The sequence below is a fragment of the Portunus trituberculatus genome, chromosome 39 (assembly GCF_017591435.1).
Source record: "Portunus trituberculatus isolate SZX2019 chromosome 39, ASM1759143v1, whole genome shotgun sequence".
NCBI classification, from domain to species: domain Eukaryota; kingdom Metazoa; phylum Arthropoda; class Malacostraca; order Decapoda; family Portunidae; genus Portunus; species Portunus trituberculatus.
The window spans coordinates 5552442-5574814 of NC_059293.1; the positions used below are offsets into that span (position 1 = coordinate 5552442).

The 22373-nt window shown below is 44.2% G+C and overlaps 3 protein-coding genes across 6 annotated transcripts in view; 2 read left to right on the top strand and 1 right to left on the bottom strand.

Annotated features, from left to right (window-relative positions):
* Positions 1-706: 706 nt before the first annotated feature.
* LOC123515570 lies at positions 707-1651 on the top strand. The gene has a single exon (XM_045274313.1). It carries the CDS (start codon positions 707-709, stop codon positions 1649-1651), a length of 945 nt encoding a protein of 314 aa, XP_045130248.1.
* A 34-nt stretch (positions 1652-1685) lies between these two features.
* On the bottom strand, positions 1686-4821 carry LOC123515571. Its single transcript, XM_045274314.1, has 5 exons — positions 3877-4821; positions 3634-3742; positions 2685-3538; positions 1987-2562; positions 1686-1784 (listed from the first exon to the last, which is right to left on the bottom strand). Exons 1-5 carry the CDS (start codon positions 4819-4821, stop codon positions 1686-1688), a joined length of 2583 nt encoding a protein of 860 aa, XP_045130249.1.
* Positions 4822-8113: 3292 nt separating this feature from the next.
* LOC123515638 (RNA cytidine acetyltransferase-like) overlaps positions 8114-22373 on the top strand; it is a 170174-nt gene continuing 155914 nt past the window's right edge. For 3 of the 4 annotated variants that reach the window (XM_045274453.1, XM_045274452.1, XM_045274450.1), the window contains exons 1-5: positions 8114-8273; positions 16924-17065; positions 17505-17765; positions 18014-18198; positions 18488-18710. In XM_045274453.1, coding sequence (XP_045130388.1) covers positions 16958-17065; positions 17505-17765; positions 18014-18198; positions 18488-18710 — 777 coding nt within the window. In that variant the 5' untranslated portion in view covers positions 8114-8273; positions 16924-16957. The remainder of the gene's footprint in view (positions 8274-16923; positions 17066-17504; positions 17766-18013; positions 18199-18487; positions 18711-22373) is intronic. The other variant, XM_045274451.1, reaches the window with a different exon arrangement.

Here is a 22373-nt window from a genome sequence, read left to right on the forward strand (position 1 = left end):
GTCCAAGTGTCGGCTCCACCTCATAGGCCTACAGCACTTCACGCTGATGACGGACCATCGGCCACTGGTCCCGATCCTGAATGCCTACACTTTGGACGCAATCGAGAATCCCCGTCTCCAACGTCTGAAGGAGAAAATCTCGCCCTACCTCTTCACAGCCGTATGGCGCGCTGGGAAGTTGCTACGCATCCCACATGCTCTGTCGAGAGCCCCAGTCAGCCACCCCACTCCTGAGGACGAGATGGCGTGCACTGCTGCCACTGCCCACTTGCGGTGTGTCGTAGCTGCCAACGCTGAAGGCTCCGACCAAAACACACCACACCATGACACCGATCGGACGCTCCAGGAGTTCAGAGCAGCAGCGAGGGCAGACCCGTCATACGCCCACCTCACCGCCTGCGTGACATCTGGCTTCCCGTCCAACTGGTACGAGCTCCACAGTTCTCTGCTTCCCTACTGGAAGCTCCGCGATCACCTCTACGCAGATGGGGAGCTTGTCCTTTATGGCCAGAGGATCGTGGTTCCTTTAGCTCTCCGCCGCCGCACCCTCGCTCGTCTCCATGACAGCCACCGCGGTGTGGAAGCCACTCGCCGTCGGGCGAGGCAGACTGTTTTCTAGCCTGGCATTGACTCTGACATCGCCAATACTGTTCGTGCCTGTGAACCATGTCAAGTCCTCCAGCTGAGCCAACAACAGGAACCCCTGATGTGCGACGACAACCCATCGAGGCTCTTTGAGTCCGTCTCCGCAGACTTCTTCACAGTCGCTGGCAAGTCCTTTCTTGTCATTGCGGACAGACTCTCGGGATTGCCTGTGGTCGTCCCATGTGGTACGGACACCACAGCCACACGCACCATCCAGATGTTCTGCCGCTATTTCCGGGAAGTGGGTGTCCCCCTCCGTCTCCGCACTGATGGCGGGCCCCAGTTTGCCAGTGCAGATTTCCAGAACTTCATGGAGCGCTGGGGTGTCCACCACATAGTGACTTCGCCGCACTATCCCCAGTGTAATGGCCATGCTGAGGTGGCTGTCAAGTCAGTGAAGCATCTCATCTTGAAGACAGCCCCCTCCGGCAACATTGATACAGAGGAGTTTGCCAGAGGTCTCCTGGAGCTGCGTAACTCTCCCAACTATACAGGACGGTCCCCTTCGCAACACCTCTATGGCCACCCTCTTTGGTCCTGCGTCTCTGCCCACCCAGAGTCCTTCTCCGCGGACTGGCAGACCAAGACGGAGGAATGCGACCGCCGCGCTGCCGTCCGAGCTGAACAGGTGCAGGCTCACTATGACCAGCACGCCAGGCCCTTCCCCAAGCTGTGCATTGGAGCCACAGTCCGCATCCAGGACCCTGTGTCTCTCTGCTGGGATAAGGTCGGTGTGGTCATGGGCTGCAGCAGGAACAGGGAATATGATGTTCGTCTCCCCAGCGGACGTGTCTGGCGACGCAACCGCTGTCTCCTACGCCCAATGCCGCCCCATGGTGATGATCCTCCCCACCATATCCCTGTGGTCCCTTGGTCAGACGAGAAAAGTCCGTCTGCTTTACTTGCTCCCCCAGTTGCCCCACGTCGTTCCCAGCGGCTCATGGAAAAGAGTTCCGCTCGAGACAGTGCTACGAGCGTGAGAGGGGAGGGAGGTGTGGGTATGTAATGTAATGTATCATATGTATTCCCTGTACCTCTGATTATCGTACGCCTGGCAACCCTACGTAAGCCTCAGTCTTGCTGGCGTCTCCAAGGCAGGCACGCGTATGGGGTCCTTCCAAGGCTTTCTCTGTGTTCCTCTGCTTGAATACACCTACTCCAGTTAGTACGTGTTTCTATGAAGAACCTTCACCTTCGTGGCTGTACTGTCCCGACAGCTACCCAACACCACAGTATTGGCGTCATATATAGCTGCTGCCGAGGAGGGCAGGGAAGCATCTCTGGAGCCGTCCGTGTAGATCTTGAGGTGGTGGTGATAAATGCTGCTGCTAATCCACTCACAGATGGTTTGGGAGGAAGCCCAGGAACGTGGAGAGCAAAATTATGGGTGACGTCCAGCCATGAAGGAAAAGGTGAGTAGGGATTGACAGGCTGTGGAGGTGGTGGTGGTAAGTGGAGAATGGTTAGGCTGAGCAGGGCACGCACTATTAGTGGCTGACGGGCAGCGGGGAGCCATACAGGAGCTTGCTGATCGACCCCTGAGTTGGAGTGGAGGGTAGAGAGGGGGTGGGAGGCAGGCAGGCCCAGTATCCTGTAGTATTGTTGGCACAAGGTCATCCGTCTGTGAGTGGACAGTGGAGGAATACCACTCTCTGCTTGTAGAGAAACAACTGGGGAGGAACTCATGGCCCCCATAGAGATCCTCAAGGCAGCGTTTTGAATGGGGTCAAGCTTGAGGAGGTTGGAGTAGGCAGCTGACCCATAGAAGCAGCTGGCATACTGCATTTTGGCCCTGATGGTGGTCTTATAGTAGTGGAGGAGCAGGTCACGACTGGCTCCCCAGCGGATGCCAGCTATTCGCTTCATCACATCGAGGCGTTTGTTGCAGGAGGTGCGGAGGTAACTGATGTGATTTACCTAGGAGAGGCGAGGGCCATCTAGCCGCAGTCCGAGGAGGGTGTGTGAGGTTGAGTATGGAACAGCCTCTCCACTTAAGTTGACGGTAGGTGGAGTTGGAAGCTTTTTTCATGGTAAAACACATGAGAGAGCTCTTTGAGGCACTGACTTGTAGCCCCCAGGTTGTCATCCATGCACCCAAGGCAGTGGCAGCCTCCTGCAGCCTCGGAGAGTGTGGGTGCTCGACTGACGATGGTAATGTCATCAGCATAGAGGAGAAGGTGAGAGTGGGTAGGAACCTGTAGGTCAGAGAGAAGAACATTGAACAGAAGGGGGCTAAGAATGGATCCCTGAGGTACGCCACGATGAATTCCTTGGGAAGGTGACAGTGATGCACCAACAGCCACTTGGAATGAGCGACCGGTGAGGAAGTTGCGCACCCAGGCAAGGGTGGTGCCAGTGATGCCCATGAGTGCCAGCTTGTATAGGATGCCCTCATGTGGTGCAGAATCAAATGCTCCCTCCAGGTCAAGGAAGAGGGCCATCATGACTTGACGTTGGCGGTAAGTGTCACAGATGTGATACTCAATTTGCCCCAGCACATCCAGGGTACTCCGGTGAGGGCGGAAGCCACATTGCTCCTCTGCTAGCTTGTTGTTAGCTTCTAACCACCAGGTGAGGCGGGTGTTGACTAACCTCTCCAGCAGCTTCCCAATGCAGGAGAGGAGGCTGATGGGCCTGTATGCTGAAGGGAGTGTAGGGTCCTTTCCAGGCTTGTGGATGGGGATGAGGATGGCGGGTTTCCAGGTGGATGGGAACTGCCCCGATTGCCAGCTGCTGTTGTATAGTTGAAGGAGGCAGGCACGTAGGGGTGGGGTGAGGTGGCGGATGAAGTCGTATGGGACTTTATCAAGGCCTGGCGCCTTACCGGGTTTTAATGTAGCTAAGGCTGAGGAGAGTTCATGAGGCTTGAATGGTTGAGCAAGGGATGGGAGAGCTGGAGAGGAGACGGCAGTTTCAATAACTGAAGTAAGGGTTGGAGGCGGACGAAGAGGAGGAGGTAAACCAATCTTGAGGTGGAAGTGTTCTGACAAGATTTTTGCTTTTCAGGGTCAGCCAGTGGGGTAGAATCATCATCAGAAAATGGGATGTTCTGAGATACGAACTTGCCCTCCATGGAGCGGAGAAAGGACATGATACTCTTGGGAGAGGAGCGGAAGGAGAGAGTGGAGCAGTGCAGGTCCTATGCATTTCGCTTTGCCTTGAGGATGGTCTTGGCACAGATGGCGTCCAGGCGGCGGTAAGCATGGCCAGCCTGGATAGTAGGGGTCCTACGCCACTGATTCCAAGCCTGGCGACGGTCCTGTACTGCCTGGGCGCAGGCTGCATCTTACCAGGGCTTCCCAGGGTGGCGTGGATGATGACGGGTGATGAGTGGGAAGGCAGCTGTGCCAGCCTCGGACAGCACCCCAGCAATGGTTGTTGCGGCTTCATCCAGGGAAGATGTTGGGTGTCCAGTGAGGAGGGAAGCACAGCCACGTACTGGGGCCAACCAGAAGAATTGAGCCTCCAGCGAGGCATGCAGCCAGGTTGGGGCTGTGGGGAGACTTGTGGGAGGGAGGCGAGGAGAGGGAGGTGGTCGCTGCCCATGTAAGGTCCAGTGCAGAAGGTGGAGTCCTTGAAGGTAGGGTCTCCAAGGAACAGGTCGAGCACCGAGGCGGCACCAGTATGGGGATGAAACCTGGTCGCTAGTCCGGGAGGGCTGAGGAGGGAGACATGTTTTAGATCTAACAAGGCTTGGAAGAGAGCATTGCCAGATGTGTTGTGGTGGTGAGGTGACAGGTCAGGCTCCCAACATGTATGATGGGCGTTAAAGTCCCCCATTATAAGCACTGGAGGCTGCAGGGCGGAGAAGTAGTGCATAAACTCTCGGTGGCCAGCTGTACCCCCAGGATTGTAGCAGGCTGCCACCGTGAGCCAGCCACCACCAAGTCCAACCCTGGCCGCAACAACCTCCAGACGCCCATCTTGAGACTGAGGGATAGGGAGAGGCGATGAGACGAGGGAGTCATGGATGGCGAGAAGGACACCTCCTCCACGTCCTTGACCACGATCTTTGCGGATGATGTTGTATCCCGGAAAGGAGAGAGAAAGATGAGGGGGAAGCCAGGTCTCACATATGCCGACCACAGATGGGAGGGTGTCACCTAAATGGGTTTCTAGTTCCTGCGTTTTGCGGAGAAGGGATCGGGCGTTCCACAACATAAAGGAGAGGGCCATTATGGGAAGAAAGTAGTCAGGATTGTGGAGACAGAGGGCCAGAGGGTGGTGATAATGTCCGGGAAAGACACTCCTTTCTGGTAGAGGTGGTAGCCATGCCAAAGGAGGTCGAGGATGCTGGGGAGGAGCTCAGATACAGAGGGAGACGTACTGACAGTGGCTGTAGGAATGGTGGAGTCCTGGGGTGGAGAGGAGGGTCGAGAAGGTGGAGGTAGGCTAGAATACTGGCCAGGTGCTTGACGAGGGTGATGGTGGGGTGTCTGTGGGTGACGAGCATTCCTGGGAGGGTGGTGGACCTCAGCCTCAACCGTGACAGGCAGGAGCCCAGGCTCAGCATCAGGTATCGGGGTGGGCGGAGGAGGCTGTACACCCGATCGCCTACCTGGCTTCCTCCGATGGTGGGCAACATGGGTAGCAGGTGGTGTAGGGATGTGAGGAGTGGGCATGGTGTCCTCTTCCTGGGCGACATTAGCAGCTTCAATGGGTAGGTCTTGGAGAGCAGCATACCTGTTCCCTGTGGCAACGGAGGCGAAGGAACATCCCGGCTCAACAACCCGAGCAGCCGAGCGGGTTGGGATGGTAGGAGAAGGGGTGGCTGTTGTAGGAGTCCGTCGCTGTGGTCAGGGCAACTGGAGGGCCCTCAGCTGCTTGTTAATTTCAGGGAGGGGTTTGCCTTCACTCGCCAGGCGGGTGTACAGCTGCTGGGCATGGAGGTTATGGGGGCAATGAAGTGACCGGGGCCCATGGGAACCCCGACACTGGAAACAGTGGAAGGGCTTGCCACATACCTCGTCCTTGTCACCTTTTCGGGAGGGGTGGGGGCCACTGCAACGGGCACAGCGGACCGAGGACCTGCAGGTGTTGATGGAGTGCCCTAACATAAGGCACCCTGGGCAGCGCAGGAGGGGGAGGAGAATGGGGCGTGGGTAGAACACCAACTGATCGATGGCTACCTTGCTGGGTGGGGAACCTCTCACCTTGAGTCTGAGCCACTTCCCTGTGGCGAAGCGTGGCAGGCTGTGGGGTGGAAGCCAGGTGAGTTCCACCACCTCCAGGACACGGAAGCCATCCCGGACCTCCTCAAGGGTGGTGTCGTCCGCCAGGGGCCCCACCTTGGCGTAGTGGTAGGTACCGCTGTCCCGGTCTGCTCTGCGGCACGTAACAGGCCACTCACCTAGGGTGAAGGAGGGCGACTGAAGCATGGGGACCTTGGGGAGGGTGTGGGCCCACACCGCCACTATCAGGGATGAGCCATTCCCTAGGGATCGAGTCTCCCCCTCGAGGATGTATTTCCCGAAGGCGGAGTCGTGGAGGACGCGAGAGACCTTGGCCGGGTTGGCGAAAAGACGCCCCCCTTCCGTACCTCGGAGCAGGAACGAGGCCTTAACGTACTCGTCCGGGGCTTGGGGATGATCTTGGGCAGTGCAGTAGCGGGACCTTTCCGGGATGTCGTCAGGGAGTGTATCTGGCTGCCCACGCTTGCCCGGAGAGATGGAGTCCCGCATGTCGACGTCCACTTCCATCGCGGGAACTCGTCGTGGCAATTTTCCTTTCGCTTATGTTACCTCGAGAGAGAGAGAGAGAGAGAGAGAGGTTAGCCGTCTCACACCGGGACACAAAGGAAGGCAGAGCAACTCAAACAGCGGGCGAACCGGCGAGCTGTTGCCTTGTACAGGAGAGCGGGGAAGAGGTGTGGACAGCGCGGTGTCCCGGGAGAGTCATTCACAGATCTGATACCGGTCATCGTGGCGGGCAAGCGGTTCAGGAATCAGCTGTTGGAGTATTCATTGTTTACATGTATGGTGGCGCCGCGTGATGGAAAAATCAGGAACTCTGATCCTCGCTTCAAAGCGAAAATTATAGTGTGAACAAGTCTAGACGCGATTAAACAAAACACGGTTTTAAATAACGAAAAATCCCCTATTTTCCCCTGCATTTTGCAGTATTTCCCCGTAGGTATCCCCTACCCCCTACATTAGGCTAAAATCCCCTACGGTAGGGGATTTCCCCTACGAGTGGCAGCCTTGAGCCGTGCACTCTCAGGGATATACTCAAGGAATATCCTCAGTTTGCTCCCATATGTTTATGCAATAAGGTGTGCAATATCTGTATTTATATATTTATTTATATTCCTGTAATGTATACTATTTATATTATCTTATTTTTTTATACTCTACCCTTGTCTTTGCTCAGGTGGTGGGTGGCAAGGTCCATCCTCCTTTATTTGTTGTATTTCATTATTAATGCAACAATAAATGTGTCAGTCAGTCATCAGTTTGGTTTAAGTCAAGAATAGGACCTCCTTTCTAATCATTAAAACAAGCATGCAAGATGATAAAGTACTTACTATACAACATGTCTGTGATGTTTTTAATGTGGCGACGGCTTTTGTAAGACTATAGTAACTGAATGAATATTCCGGTGCCTGCAGAATCTAAGTCCACAATGATTTGGTTGGTTGTTACAGTTTTGTACAATAAACTCTAGATGATTAATTTTCTTACTATTTACGTTTTCAGTAAGTACACACTACCTGTGGCAAATGAATAATAACGCTGCATTAGGTCCGGGAATGTGCTGTGTTTGGCGAGTTTTCTTCAAGTCCAGCAAGCTGAGGCGAGCCACGCTCCAGCCAGTATTTGTAATATGGCGAGACAGGTGTATGGATTGTGACCTTGGGTTATTTGCATTTGTTTTGAAATATAGTGGAAAACCAAAGGATCTTGTGGACTTGTGGGTTCGTCACAAACTTATTCTACATGAACTTTATGCTATTTCATATGTTAGGGTTAGTTTACCGTAGTGTCATAGACGGGGGGGGGTACCAGCTCCCGGCTAGAAAGTGTTAGGTTAGGTTTGTTAAGGTTAGGTTAGGTTAGGTATAGGTTTAGGTTAGATAAGGTTAGGTTAGGTTTAGGTTAGGTTAGGTTAGTAAATTTTCCTAATTTTTCGTTAAAAAACGGTTATTTTTGTCCTTAGAATTTTTTTTCGGATCGCCATATTTCGCCTCTTATGTCTCCCCCTTTGAAACTTAAAACCCCTGATTCCCCACAGTCCCCCAAGTTTGCTGGAGCAGGTGCGGGGGGTGGGATGGAGGAAAAGGAGAAGGTCCTATTCATAACTTTTACCATCAATTTTAAGTATCAAACATACATAATTGTGATGGTTCAAGTTTTGGGCTGTTTTTCCGCTATTCAAAAAAAAAAAAAAAAAATTTTGACTGAGGTCGCTTATTTTGGGCTGGGTTTTGTGACGGGATTCCGCGGGAACACAGTCTACGAACTGGCAACTCTGGTTGGCAGTCCCACATCTCTGCCAACTCTGACTTCATCTTCCCACGTGGGCGCCGTGGCCCATGTACAGGATTTGTTTACATGCGCGACGTGAGGTTTTGCTGCCGTGTCGCCCTAACCTGCATACACACATATACACAGTGGGATCTTGTTGCCAAGGTAGGTAAATGGCTCATTGTGCAATAACACTATAGTATTTGTCGTTTATTTATTATATACGTGTGACGAAGAGCCTCGGATAGCAAGGCAATTACTAGGGCAGCCGCGGTGAACACAGTCGTGACATTGTCATCTATTTGCCCATTTCTTTTGTTCTTTGAAAACAGGGATTGTTTGTATTTTAGGCCAATACATATATGGGTAAATATTTAGGCACTCCGCTCTATTTGCTAATGTGTTTTCAGCCCTCAAGCCCTAACAAACTTAAGGAGTTGGGTAAATTTTCAGTCTTGCACCATCTCACCTCAGGATGTAACTATTTTTCTGGTAGTTTTCGATTTGTTTTGAATGAATTTACACATTGTTTCCGTCGGAAATAAATAGTTTACTTTAATAATCCCCCTCCCCCATTACTTAAAAAAAAAGAAAAAAACCGGGGTGTATCCCCACAGCAAGAACTATATTGCGATAAAAAAGAAAATGAAAAAATGCTTAATGTACCAAAAGAAAATAATTTTGTTATCACGAAGTATCACAAATATAACTCCAAAATTTTGATTGTTACTGCTGTGGAGAGTACTTGCTGCCTATGCTGCCCAAGCCAACCTATTAAAACTTCTCTATTTAACCAAAACTAACCTAACCTAACATAATCTAGTTAAGGTGACACGCACTACATATATGTCTTCCTCAGAACAAATTAACTTTATGTAACAATTAAGCTAATCTAACCAATGCAAACTAGCCTAAACTGACTAGCAACGGTATTAATTGATATGAAGTTGTTACCTTATTTCTCTTTGTAAAATCTGGCGATACAATGAAAGTAATTGAGACAACACCCTACTTGTTCAATATTCTTGCATAGACTGGAATCAAATTGAGTAGCTTCTTTCCCTAAACCTATCTATTGGCTAGATTTGTTATGTATTATTTTCATTGGCCAGTGGCTGCATGCTCAAGCAGAAGAACCAATTATTGCATTTGATTTCATGCAAATAATGTAACATTATGCACACATGAATGAACACATTTTTGTTCCTCACAATCCTTAGTGCCCATCAGTCCATCAAGCATACTCTGTTGCTTGTTCCCCAAAAAACTGGTAAATCTTTAAAAACTGTTGTCAATGTTATGAACAATTTGCAACAGATATGTATGGGTTCAATTAACTCAGAATGAAAAGCTCTATAAGATGAGAAGGATGAGAAAAGCCATGTTGATGTTGGTGTAAGACTGTAATGATACTGGAACTTGGTGGTGAAGCGGGAATTTTTGGAGAGGGAAAACTAGAATATGGTTAAATGTCACTGAGATATTTATTAAAATAAAGCACACCCCTGTATTGCTAATGTGTTTGTCTCTTAACTCCCAGCAAACTTATGGATACTATAGAAAATCTCCTGAAATCAGCAATCTATCCTTATGAACACTAAGCTAACCTAGCATCACATAACCTAACCTAACATAGATTAGATTAGTGTCCTTAAGGATAGACTACTGATTTCAGGAGATTTTCTGTTGTATCAGATGGTCCCCATCATAGCATCAGCAATAACTCCCACATATTTTTTGTGGTAAGAGGTGACAGGAGAGGTTTCGAGAGATTTTGACACCTGCCAGTTCAACATCTATAGGTTTTAGTTTAAGCCCCCCTTGATAGAAGTGGTTTCTCTACTCATGATTTTATATGGACTAGTACATTTTTAAAAGCAAGTTTTAGTCACTTGCAGGTGTATGTATATTTTTAAAAGTAAGTATTTATTGTAACTGTGGTGTAAAAGTTAAATTATTCATTAAATCGTTGTCATTATTCAAACTATAATTTCATTGAAAATTAAGAATGTACAAGTATTAGCATAAAAAAAAAAAATCTTGATTAATTTAAAAAACAAGCTAGTGTCAATGTGTAATGTCACTTTGTCATATTGCATCACCAATGTAACTGTAGGGCATAGCCCCAATGTGGTGCTGTAGGATTTCAGGAAGGCTGTTCTTCGTCATCATACTGTAACCATAAGTTTAACAGATGTCCATGAATTGAAGTGTATATTGACCTCTGTCACAGGGAGGCGGTGGCATAGTGGATAAGGTGGTGAGCATAGGATCGGGTAGACATCCATGTGTAGGTTTGAATCCCACCTTATATCTCCTTCAAACTTTGCCATTTGTTGAGTGGTTTAATGCTACCCTACATATTATCATGATACCCAGCTTCTAGGTGGTTACACCAAAGATGTGCTTGGGTGGTGATATGGGCCCTAATATGGGTACCACTATAAATATGATTGTCTTCACCACTAGTGGGTGAAATCTGAACAGCACTTCCCATGCATACTTTTCAAATATACTTACAGGCACTATAGGCCATAACATTTCTCTTGCTAAAACAGCTTCTATAGCTTTTATGAAGTTAGGTGTTCTGTGGCATCTTTGCCAGTTTTTCTTGCCCCTCCAACTGCTAACTCTGTACAAGGGCCTTATCCACCCTTGTGCTTGGGTGGTGATATGGGCCCTAATATGGGTACCACTATAAATATGATTGCCTTCACCACTAGTGGGTGAAATCTGAACAGCACTTCCCATGCATACTTTTCAAATATACTTACAGGCACTATAGGCCATAACATTTCTCTTGCTAAAACAGCTTCTATAGCTTTTATGAAGTTAGGTGTTCTGTGGCATCTTTGCCAGTTTTTCTTGCCCCTCCAACTGCTAACTCTGTACAAGGGCCTTATCCACCCTTGTATGGAGTACTCTTTGCATGTTTGTGGGGAGGTTTCCACTCATACAGTTTTATTAGATAGGGTGGAATGAAAAGCTTTTTTGTCTCATCAGCTCCCCTCCTCTGACTGACTATCTTCAACCTCTTTCTCGCCACTGAAATGTTGCATTCCTTTCTATCTTTTATCTCTATTTTCATACTAACTGCATGTCTCCCCCTCGTCCTTTGGCTTTGCACCACAAGGCTTTCTTCTTCCTCTCATCCCTATTCTGTCCAGCACCATAATACAAGAGTTAACCAGTATTCTCAATCATTCATACCTTTCACTGGTAATCTCTGGAACTCCATGCCTGTTTCTCTATTTCCATCTTCCTATGACTTAACTTCTTTTAAGAGAGACATTTGTCAAGACATTTGTCCCAGAATTTTGACTAATTCTTTTTAATCTTTTATGGAGACTACAATTCCAATGGGCCTCTTATTTTCTAATATTCATTTTTTTACCCTTGGTAGTTCTCCCTCTTACATAAAAAAGTAAGTAAAAACAAAATCTGTTTAATAAGTTTTCTGACACCAAAGTCATTTGTTGTTTGATGGTCACTGCTTCTAGCAGTTCTACCTCATTATCTAATAAAATTACACCATAGAAGATAACTTTTTTTTTCCCTACACTTTGTAAATGCAAATATATATCACACACCACAATTATTGGTTAGGTATACTTACTGGTATTACAAAGGCAGTTTTGTCATCGTTTGCATATATCATATTGTATAGCAGGTTGGGATCTTGAGAACAGTCTTCCTGTAAAGGATACACTTTTACTGCACCATCTTGATAGTGGTAATTCTCAGGCTAAGTTCTTGCTTGTCTAAATTTTTTAATCTATCCTGAATAGGAAAATTCTTAAACATCTGTCACTTCACAATGTTCTATCTGAATGCCAGTATGGCTTCCGTCAAGGTCACTCTACTGGTGATCTGGCTTTCCTTACGGAGTCTTGGTCACCCTCTCTTAGAGATTTCGGTGAAACTTTTGTCTCATTAGACATATCAAAAGGTTTTGATAGAGTCTGGCATAAAGCTTTGATGTCAAAACTGCCCTCCTATGGTTTCTATCCTTCTCTCTGCAACTTTATCTCAAGTTTCGTTTCCCACCATTCTGTTGCTGCTGTGGTAGATGGCCACTGTTCTCCTAAGTCTATTAATAGTGGTGTTCCTCAGCATTCTGTCCTGTCACTCACTCTCTTTCTATTGTTTATTAAAGTTACCTACATGTCACCGTGATACCTAGGTTCCAGGTAGTTACAGCCAAGATGAGCTTGAGTGGTGATATGGGCCCTGTTATGGGTACCACTATAAATAAAATTGCTGCACCACTAATGTGCAGAAGCTGAACAGCGCTTCCTACATACTCTTCAAGTGTGCCTACAGGCACTGTAGGCCTTAACGTAAAGAAAAAATAATAAAAAAATAAAATAAAGTACTGAACCTTGTGGAACCCCACTTATTACCTCTCTCCAATTTGACTTTCCACCTGTGATGACTGTCCTAATTTCTCTGCCTGTCAAAAAGTCAGTCATTCATCTTAATAATGATCTTGTCAGTCCTTCTACACTTTCCAGTTTCCATATTAACCTAGTTTTTCAAAAACTTCTTTAAGATCTAAGTGTATGCACTCAGCCCATATGTCTCTCATTCACTATATCCGCTATTCTTGAGTAAAAGCTTAACAAATTAGTTGTACAGGATCTCCCTTCCCAGAACCCAAATTGTTTCTCTGCTATCATTCTGTTCTTTTCCAGGAACTTCACCCACCTGTTCTTGATTATCCTTTTACAAATTTTCACTAGCACATTCGTCAGTGATACCTGTCAATAATTTAAAAGGTCTTCCTTATTCCCAGCCTTGAAGATTGGGATAGTGTCTGCTGTTTCCAGTCCTAGGGTAAAATTCCTTCCAACAAGGTGATGTTGATAATATTATGGATCACCTTAGGTATCTGTGAGCTGCATTCTTTTAATACCCACTTTGGTACCCCATCAGGCCCCATTGCTTTCCTTACGTCCAGTTTATACAAACTATTCTATATTTCCTCTACTGGTGTTTTGACTTCCAAACCTATCCTATTTTCTATTCCTGTCATTTCTTCTTTGAACTCATTTTCTTTAGGGAACACAGAATGGAAGTATTCAGTGAACACTTCAGCCTTGCTTTGTAGATCTTCAGCTTTTTCTCCTTCAACCTTTACTCTACTGGTATCTTTGTGCTTCATATTGCCATTGACATATCTGAAAAATAGTTTTGGTTGGTCTTTACATTTGTTCTCAATGTTTTTCTCATAGTTTTTATTATTATTATTATTTTTTTTTAATTTTATTTTAGCTCAGTCCTATGAATTTTAATGTAAACATTCGTTTTAAATAAGTAAGTGCCCCACAGGTAAAAGCTATTTTTCTTCCGCTTGTCTCATGCTTTCTCCCTCAGCAGTCTGGCTGTAGCACATCTCTTATTATACTTACTACTCTTTGACGAATGCATTCTGCATTGTCCTCTTCGGTATCCATTTCTCAACTCCCTTATTGTGTATTTCTATGAAGGTGACCCACTTAACTTCAGTGTCATCTGCCACCATAACTCCCTTCCAATCTACTCCTTCAAAGAAGCTCTGAGCTGTCCAAAGTTGGCCTTGCTACAGTTTAACCACTCACTCCTGTGTCCTTCATTCCTCTTGTTTTTACTTTTATCTATTAATAAGAATTTTATCAGTACATGATTCCTTTTTCCTACTTGGGTTTTATAATTTAAATCTTCAATAATTGTATGTTATTTTGTAAAGATCAAATCCAGTCTTGATGATGATTAATTCACTCTGAATCTTGTGTGTTTTCAATGGCTAATTCCAATTGTTGGTTTCTCCATGATGCCTCACTGCCTTCAGTAGTCTGATTTTTCCAAGAAAAACCTCCTTACAGTTAAAGTCTCCTCACTTCCTCCAATTAACTGAGATAGACTTGCTTTTGTGCTTTCCATCAAGGAAGGATCTTCTGGCTTTCTTTACTGAGTCTTGGTCATCCTCTTTTAGAGATTTTGGTGAAACTTTTGCTGTCACATTTGACATAACAAAAACTTTTGATAGAGTCTGGCACAATGCTTTGATTTGAAAATTGCCCCCGTACGGTTTCTATCCTTCTCTCTGCAACTTTATTTCAAGTTTTCTTTCCAACCATTCTATTGCAGCTGTGGTAGATGGTCACTATTCTCCTAAATCTGTTAATAGTGGTGTTCCTTAGGGTTCTGCCCTGTCATCCACTGTCTTTCTATTATTCATTAATGATTTTAACCAAACGTTTTGCCCTATCCACTCCTACACTGATGATACCACCCTACATCTTTCCACATCCTTTCAGAAATGACCAACCCTTCAAGAAATCAACAGATCATGCAGGGATGCCACAGAACGCCTGACTTCTGATCTTTCTAAGATTTCTGATTGGGGCAGAGAAAATTTAGTAGTTTTCAATTGCTCAAAGAATCAATTCCTCCATCTATCAACTCGACACAACCTTACAGAGAACTATCCCTTTTTCTTCAATGACACTCAACTGTCTCCCTTTTCCACACTGAATATCCTCGGTCTGTCCTTTACTCATAATCTTAACCGGAAACTTCACACACACACAGAGAGAGAGAGAGAGAGAGAGAGAGAGAGAGAGAGAGAGAGAGAGAGAGAGAGAGAGCCGTGATGGACGAAAATGCAGTAGACATCAAACATAAATAAACTTCCCAATCATTTGATTTTTTTGAGTTACTATTGTTTTAAACTTTCAACATATGCCTACCTCTCATTCCTGGCAGATCTATGGGAAATCAGGGTTTTTGGATGGGGGAGCATTATGTGATGTGATGAGACTGCTTAAGAGGTCTGAAATCAACAAAATCACATGAAAAAAAAGAAAACTAAAAATGCTTGGATAGCAGGGTGCAGCAAGGGGGACGTGACAACCCAGCTGTTTGATAATTTACAATGAGCAGCAATGCCAATGCTATGCTCCTGGCTGTGTCTGTTACATCACAGCCCACAAGGGATACTAAACAAAACCTAACCTTACAACCAAGCAATATTATCCTCAAGTTCTGGCCAGTGTGGGGCTGGGAACGAATGTTATGTGTACCTTATTTGATGACTCATAAGACCGACCTTTTTCTCCCAAAGAAATGCCTCATTGCATCTTACGAGGCCAAGGTTTTGTATTGCGACAGTGGTTGGTGGTAATAGAGGCTCAAAAATCAAATCTCAGACATCTTTGCCCATGTAAACAAGGTGATGATAGGTACTGCACCACAAAACAACTCTTTCCTTTGAGGTACCAATATGTCATACTTACTGATAATTGGCATAGAAAGACATCGGTCAGAAAGAATTTGCCAATTGACCGTGCACCACGCATTGTATGAACCAAAATAAACATGGTTGGTGTTGGTGATCTTGATCTTGACAAAGACAGTCTTCACTGTTCTTTAGTGTGATGCCATTATTCCTTGAGGTAAGACACACTTTGATAGAATTAAAATTGCACCTATCTTTTAATTTCTTACCTTGCATACATGTAAAAAAAAAGTTGTAGAAAAATTATGTACTCGTAGTCTCTGACTTTCTGTCACTGTCAATGCCATATACCAGGTGTATGTTTACATCTTACAAGCCACAGCAGGATTGGTGTGTAACCTACTAGCAAAGATCAAAGTTTTTAAATGCAAAATATTGGGGTCTAATAATAATAATCTAAATGCATATTCAGAGCTTAAATCTGCTAATTTATCTTTTTTTTTTTCATTTCAATATCTGCCAAAAGTGGGTGCGTCTCATGAACTAATGCATCTTATGAGCCATCAAATACGGTACCCTTCCTTGTGCTCTTCATTTGATGTTGCTACCAGACATATATGATTTTTTCCGTAGGTAGTGGCCTAAAAGCCCTTACTGCTGCTCTATTACCACGCTATTTGAAATAATATACCTCTTGTAGTTTGTAGGTGATTGTATAGCTTGATCTTTTTTTCCTCCTACTGCCATAATGATGAAGGTGTTGGATGTGTTTTATTATGATCGGATTGGATGTAGAGTCATTTATCTTGTTTTTTTTATATTACCAATAGATTTGTTTATCTCAAAAATAAAAGTTTTCTTTTTTTTGTCATCTTCAGAAAATAGTCAAGAAAAGGTAAACTATAATATATTTCTATAAAATTTGGATGGGTTTATTTCTTAATGTATGTACTAAAGAGAAATAATTTATTATCATTATTATTTCCATATAGGAGAGAGAGAGAGAGAGAGAGAGAGAGAGAGAGAGAGAGAGAGAGAGAGAGAGAGAGAGAGAGAGAGAGAGAGAGAGAGAGAGAGAGAGAGAGAGAGAGAATCTCCCCTCCCACCCCTACCTAGCCCAGGTATAGTGCTGGGATTCGTTTTCTATAGCCCAGAGTGAAGAGGTTAAGAAGCTGACTCCCACTCGCCATCCTATTCCCTTATCTCAAATACCTGTATATCGATGTTATGTTGCAATTTCAGGGAAGAATTGTCTTGTAAAAGGTCAAAAGAAAAAAAAAAAAAGGGCAATGCACTTCATTGAAAAAGAAAAAAAGAGAGATGATAAAGATATTAATATTTCTTGCAGGGCTCCAACCTCTGATGCTGATGCTGTGTTCAGTGGCATTGCTAACTGAAATACATGAAAAATCATCCAGAAAAGTTAAATCAATAGGACAGGCCTTTGTTTCAGAAGTTAAAGTATCATTCCTATTATATATGGATGAATTGACAAGTCGCCTTTGTGACAAAAGGCTTACATTGATTAATGGATTTGTCTTCTAGAACACTTTTGATCAAGGCATGATTTTAATGATCTGCTTTTTTTGTTTTTAGAAATTCAGTTGTCTCTGACTATACCAAAGACAACATGGTGAAGAAGAAAATTGACAACCGAATACGTATCCTGATTGAAAATGGAATGGTGTTGGGCCACAGAACTCTTGTGGTGCTTGTTGGGGATAAGAGCAGAGATCAGGTCAGTTTTGATACCTCTTTGCCTTGATGGTCTTACCATTCATGTTAATATCATTCCACATACTCACTTAATCTGTCATTATGCAGCATTATCATTGTTATCCTTCAATTTAGCCACCATGAAGCAGTGCCCATTTTCTTGTTTGACTAGCAGGAAGGTAATCATAGCCCTCAGGAGTCTTGTTAGAGTATAATACAGTGGAAGTTTTCTTTAAAAGAATGTATCCTTACTTTCATTCTTTACTAGAGCTCTCCATGTTTGTCCTATATCATGGAAATGCAGTTCTTACATGATGGATTCCAAGCCATCTCCCCATCCTGGTTTGGGCACATTTTGTTGCTTGTAAATGTTTTAACTCCTGTGTTCTGATAAAGATATATTCTAATGTGTCCTGATAGAGATATATTCTAATGTAAGTTCACTGATTTGTGTTTTGAAGGTTGTGTATTTGCATCACATGTTGTCCAAGTCCAGTCTGAAGCAAGCCAATGTCTTATGGTGTTACAAGAAGGAGTTGACCTTCTCCTCCCATCGAAGGAAAAGAATGAAGCAGCTCAAAGCTAAAATCAGGTCTGGACAAGCTGAGATAAATGAGGATGATCCCTTTGAGATGTTTGTGTCCATGACTGACATCAGGTATTGTTTCTATAAAGAAACTCACAAAATTCTGGGCAACACCTATAAAATGTGTGTTTTGCAGGTGAGTGACATGAAGTGCTTCCAGGCCTGCTACTGGAGAGATTAATTGTTGCAAGTGGAGAGCATCTTTATGAGACAAATTTTTGCACAGATTTTTTTTATAAATTAATTTTATTCAAATGAATTCACATCAGATTGAGACAGGTCTAGTAAATTGAATTAAGCTCAAGAACATATGCCTACATTTTGTAAGATTTAAGATTAAAACCAATGTTACATGATTAATAACACATACTGCTATTGCAACAGGACTTTGAGGCTCTGACACCCAATATCTTGTGCCGCACCATGGAGACAGTGGAGGGTGGAGGACTGATAGTGCTGCTGCTGCAAAGCCTCACCTCGTTGCGCCAGCTATATACCCTCAGCATGGACGTGCATGCTCGATACCGCACTGAGGCACACCAGCATGTTGTGCCCAGGTTCAATGAGAGGTTTGTACATCTCTAAACTTCACTTATTTATTCATTACTTCATTTATCCCTTTACCTTTATTCAATATTATATTATTTTGCTCAATAAGTTGGATTTTGCCAAATATTCTATGAATTTGCCTTCATTATATGGTGTATTGCATTGCTTAATGAGGTAAGCCTGCCAATTTCCTTTTATTCTATTCCATAGTTTATCATATCACATTGGCTAGGAAGAGTAATGACTCCAGGATTTAATCTTTGTTGGCCTTCTTAGAGGCACCTTTCTTTCAAAAAATTTCCTTTCAAGGTTCATCCTGTCATTGGCCTCGTGTTCTGTCTGTGTGGTGATGGATGACCACCTACGTGTCTTGCCCATCTCCTCGCACTTGCGGGATCTTCAGGCAGTGGCCCTGCCCTCCACCACCACCCCTCTCTCCCCCCAAGACCAGGAACTAAAGGACCTGAAAGAATCATTGAAGGACAATCCTCCCATTGGACTTTTGATTGATTTGTGTAAAACATTAGATCAGGTGAGTTGTTCATTCAGGGTGCAAACAGATTCTTAACAATGGCGTGGTTTTAACACACCTTGTCTATTGACCTCTTCAATACAATGGTAAATATGATGCATTTTCACTGGCCTTTAATGATTCAAGATGGATTACTGTTTATCAGCAAATTTTGAATGAATGTCCGTTTTCCTCTGCAGCACAGTCATTGAGGGTTATGTTCACATGCTTATCACACTTAGATATGTAGTTCCAGTTTCCACTGGACAGCCAGTCATGTACCAAAAAAAATTATGGTAACCCTTACCAAGTATGGTGACCATTTTGCTGCAGAGTACATTTGCTGCTCTTTTTTTTATGCAAGAGGGAGACCTGCTAAGAGCATCAAAAAAAAAAAAAAAAAAAGGCCAAATGAAGCTACAGGTTCCCTAAAAGATTTTAAAGGAATTAGCCAAAAAATAGGGACAAATGTCTAGAAACCTCCTTAAAGGAAGTCAAGTCCTAAGAAGATACAGAAATACAGAAGCAGGCAGGGAGTTCCAGAGTTTACTAGTGAAAGGTATGAATGATTGGAAATAGTGGTTAACTCTTGTGTTAGAGAGTTACACAGAATAGGGATGAAAGGAAGAAGAAAGCCTTGTGCAGTGATGCTGCAGGAGGAGGGGAGGCATGCAGTTAGCAAGATCAGTAGAGCAGTTAGCATGAAAATAGGGATAAAAGATAGAAGGTGACGGAACATTTCGGCGGTGAGAAAGAGGCTGAAGACAGTCAGTCAGAGGAGGGGAGTTGATGAGATGAAAAGCTTTTGATTCCACCCTATCTAATAGAACTGTGTGAATGAAATCTCCCAAACATGTGAAGAGTACTCCATACAAGGACGGATAAAGCCCTTATACAGAGTTAGCAGTTGAAGGGGCGAGAAAGACGAGTGGAGATGCCTTAGAACGCCTAACTTCATAGAAGCTGTTTTAGCAAGAGAGGAGATGTGAAGTTTACAGTTAAGAGTATGAGTAAAGGACAGACTGAGGATATTCAATGTGGAAGAGGATGACAGTTGAGTGTCATTGAAGAAGAGGGGATAGTTGTCTGGAAGGTTGATAGATGGAGGAATTGAGTTTTTGGCTAATTCTTTTAAAATCTTTTTGGGAACCTGCAGTTTCATTTGGCCTTTTTTTTAATGTTTTGATGGTTTTCTCTGCACCAATCAGAAATCTTAGAAAGATCAGGAATCAGGCATTCTGTGGCATCCCTGCGTGATCTGTTGACTTCCTGAAGGATTGGATGTCTCTGAAAAGACGTGGAAAGATGTAAGATGGTATTATCAGCGTAGGAGTGGGTAGGACAAGGAATTTGGATAAGATCTTTAATGAATAATAGAAAGAGAGTATGTGACTGGACAGAACCCTGAGTAACACCACTATTGATAGATTTAGGAGAAGAACAGTGGCCGTCTACCATGGCTGCAATAGAATGGTTGGAAAGGAAACTTGAGGTAAAGTTGCAGAGAGAAGGATAGAAACCAGAGGAGGGCTTTGTGCCTCCGGCAAAATGCCAGAGGCACCTCTGTTTTGAGGGGTCCTGTGGGGAAATTGGAGAATAGGATAAAATAAAGAAATGAGATTATGATTGGAGGAGGCCAACGGAGAAGATCGGGTAAGAGCAGAAGGACTAGAGTTAAGGAAAAGATCAAGAATGTTAGGCGTATCTCCAAGATGGTCAAAAATATGAGTAGGGTGTTGCATTAGTTGCTCTAGGTCATGGAGGATAGCAAAGTTAAAGGCTAGTTCACCAGGATGGTCAATGAAAGGAGAGGAAAGCCAAAACTGGTGGTAAACATTGAAATCTCCAAGGATGGAGATCTCTGTTGAAAGGGTAGAGGGAAGTTAATTAGTCAAAGAATTTACTATAGTCTGAGGAGTTAGAGGAGAGATATACAGCACAGATAAATTTAGTTAGACAATGACTATTGAGTCTAAGCCAGATGGTGGAAAACTCGGAAGATTCAAGAGTATGGGCACGAGAGCAAGTTAGGTTGTGCACATAGACGCAACATCCAGCTTTGAAGTGAAAATGAGGATAAAGAGAGTATGAGGGAACAGAAAAGAGGCTACTGTCAATTGCCTCAGAAAGCTGTGTTTTGGTGAGGAAAAGAATATGAGGTTTAGTAGAGGAGAGGTGGTGTTAAACAGATTGAAAATTAAATGTAAGATTGTGAATGTGGCATAAGTTAACCCTTAAAGTATGGTGATCGTATCAGTATGATTGTAGCATCACATGCAGAGAGGCGGGGATCGTACTGGTAATCATGATTTTTCCACGCTAAACGTTTGAATCTATCCCCCTCACTATTGGTCCTTGGGCAAGTGGAGGTATCTGGCATCTTTTCTCGCTCGTTTGCTTGACCCTTGAGACATGTGTTCCCTCACAATAGGTCATCTTTTCCCATTTCGAGGCGACATCTGGCAACCTCTGTGACACGGAGGGAGGAAATGGTACTCTGAGTGATGTTATGTCAGTGTTACTTGGTAATGACATTGAGGAGTGATAAAAATGAAGACAGTGATTTTTTTATTGAGACAAAAGAAAGTGAAGACTCCAGTAGTGATTCTGATAGTGATCTGGGAAACAGAGACCAACTCTCACAGCGACGTTCATAAACCTCTTCACATAGCCCATTCCCCTCGAGCAATGCGCTGGTGTGTCTCACCCCTGGTTGCCTCTACAAGACTGCTTGTCAGCCAAGTCACATGAATCCCATTACTAATAAGAGTTGCCAGATTCCAATTATTATAGATATCCACAATACATGTAATACACATGTGGTTTCTTTTTCTTTTCCTGTTTTGCACATCATTTCATATATCTGAGTTCACATTTTCTTGACATGAAAGTGCAAAAGTTCCTACTTTTACATCAAATTCAAATGCCCAAAAGGAGAGAGAGAGAGAGCTGTGTTATCGAAGCCTGGGGCCCCGGTATTTCTTAGCGGTGGGTTCTGCCATGAATTTTTTTATATGCAATAACTTTGCTCTCAGAGGTCAGAACATGTTAAAAACTACATCGTTGTACTCAGAATAAATCAAGGAAGTATGTTTTTATAAGGAAAAAAATATTTTTAGCATTTTTGACAGGTGTGATTTTTCCCCGTTGTAACAGACGTAAAGTAAATCAATCCCCCGTACTTTAACCCCTTCGCGCCGGATGTTAAAAAAGCCCGCCTGTATGATATACGGGTGGTAGTGCCGGACGCCCAGCGCTGGAAACTCGTACAAGCTTGTTATACTTGTTGTCTTTTTGTATTATGCTGCTATTTTTTAGTCACTATATCGCCTTCGAAGAGGAAAGTGGATGCTTCTCTCTTCGGAGAAAGAGAGAGAGAGAGAGAGAGAGAGAGAGAGAGAGTGTGAGTGACATTTGCTAATATTTTAGACACACGGGACGATGTAGCTTATCTTCGAGAGGAAGAGGGGAGGAGGGAGGGAGAGGAAACGAGAGAGAGAGAGAGAGAGAGAGAGAGAGAGAGAGAGAGATTTGTTTAGTTTGTTGTGTTGTGTGTGTATTTACCTAGTTGTATTTACCTAGTTGTAGTTTTACAGGGCCTGGGCTTTATGCTCGTGTGGTCCCGTCTCCATATCTACACTTATCCAATTTTCTTGAAAACTATGTACACTCTTTGCTGACACC

Coding starts and splice junctions, on each gene's coding strand:
- LOC123515571 (XM_045274314.1), bottom strand. CDS start 4,821: ATGGCCCTCTCCTTTATGTTGTGGAACGCCCGATCCCTTCTCCGCAAA. Junction 3,743..3,876: donor CCAGGCTTGGAATCAGTGGC/GTAGGACCCCTA, acceptor TCCTCTCCCAAG/AGTATCATGTCCTTTCTCCG. Junction 1,785..1,986: donor GGCTTCCTCCCAAACCATCT/GTGAGTGGATTA, acceptor GTATTCAAGCAG/AGGAACACAGAGAAAGCCTT.
- LOC123515570 (XM_045274313.1), top strand. CDS start 707: ATGTGCGACGACAACCCATCGAGGCTCTTTGAGTCCGTCTCCGCAGAC.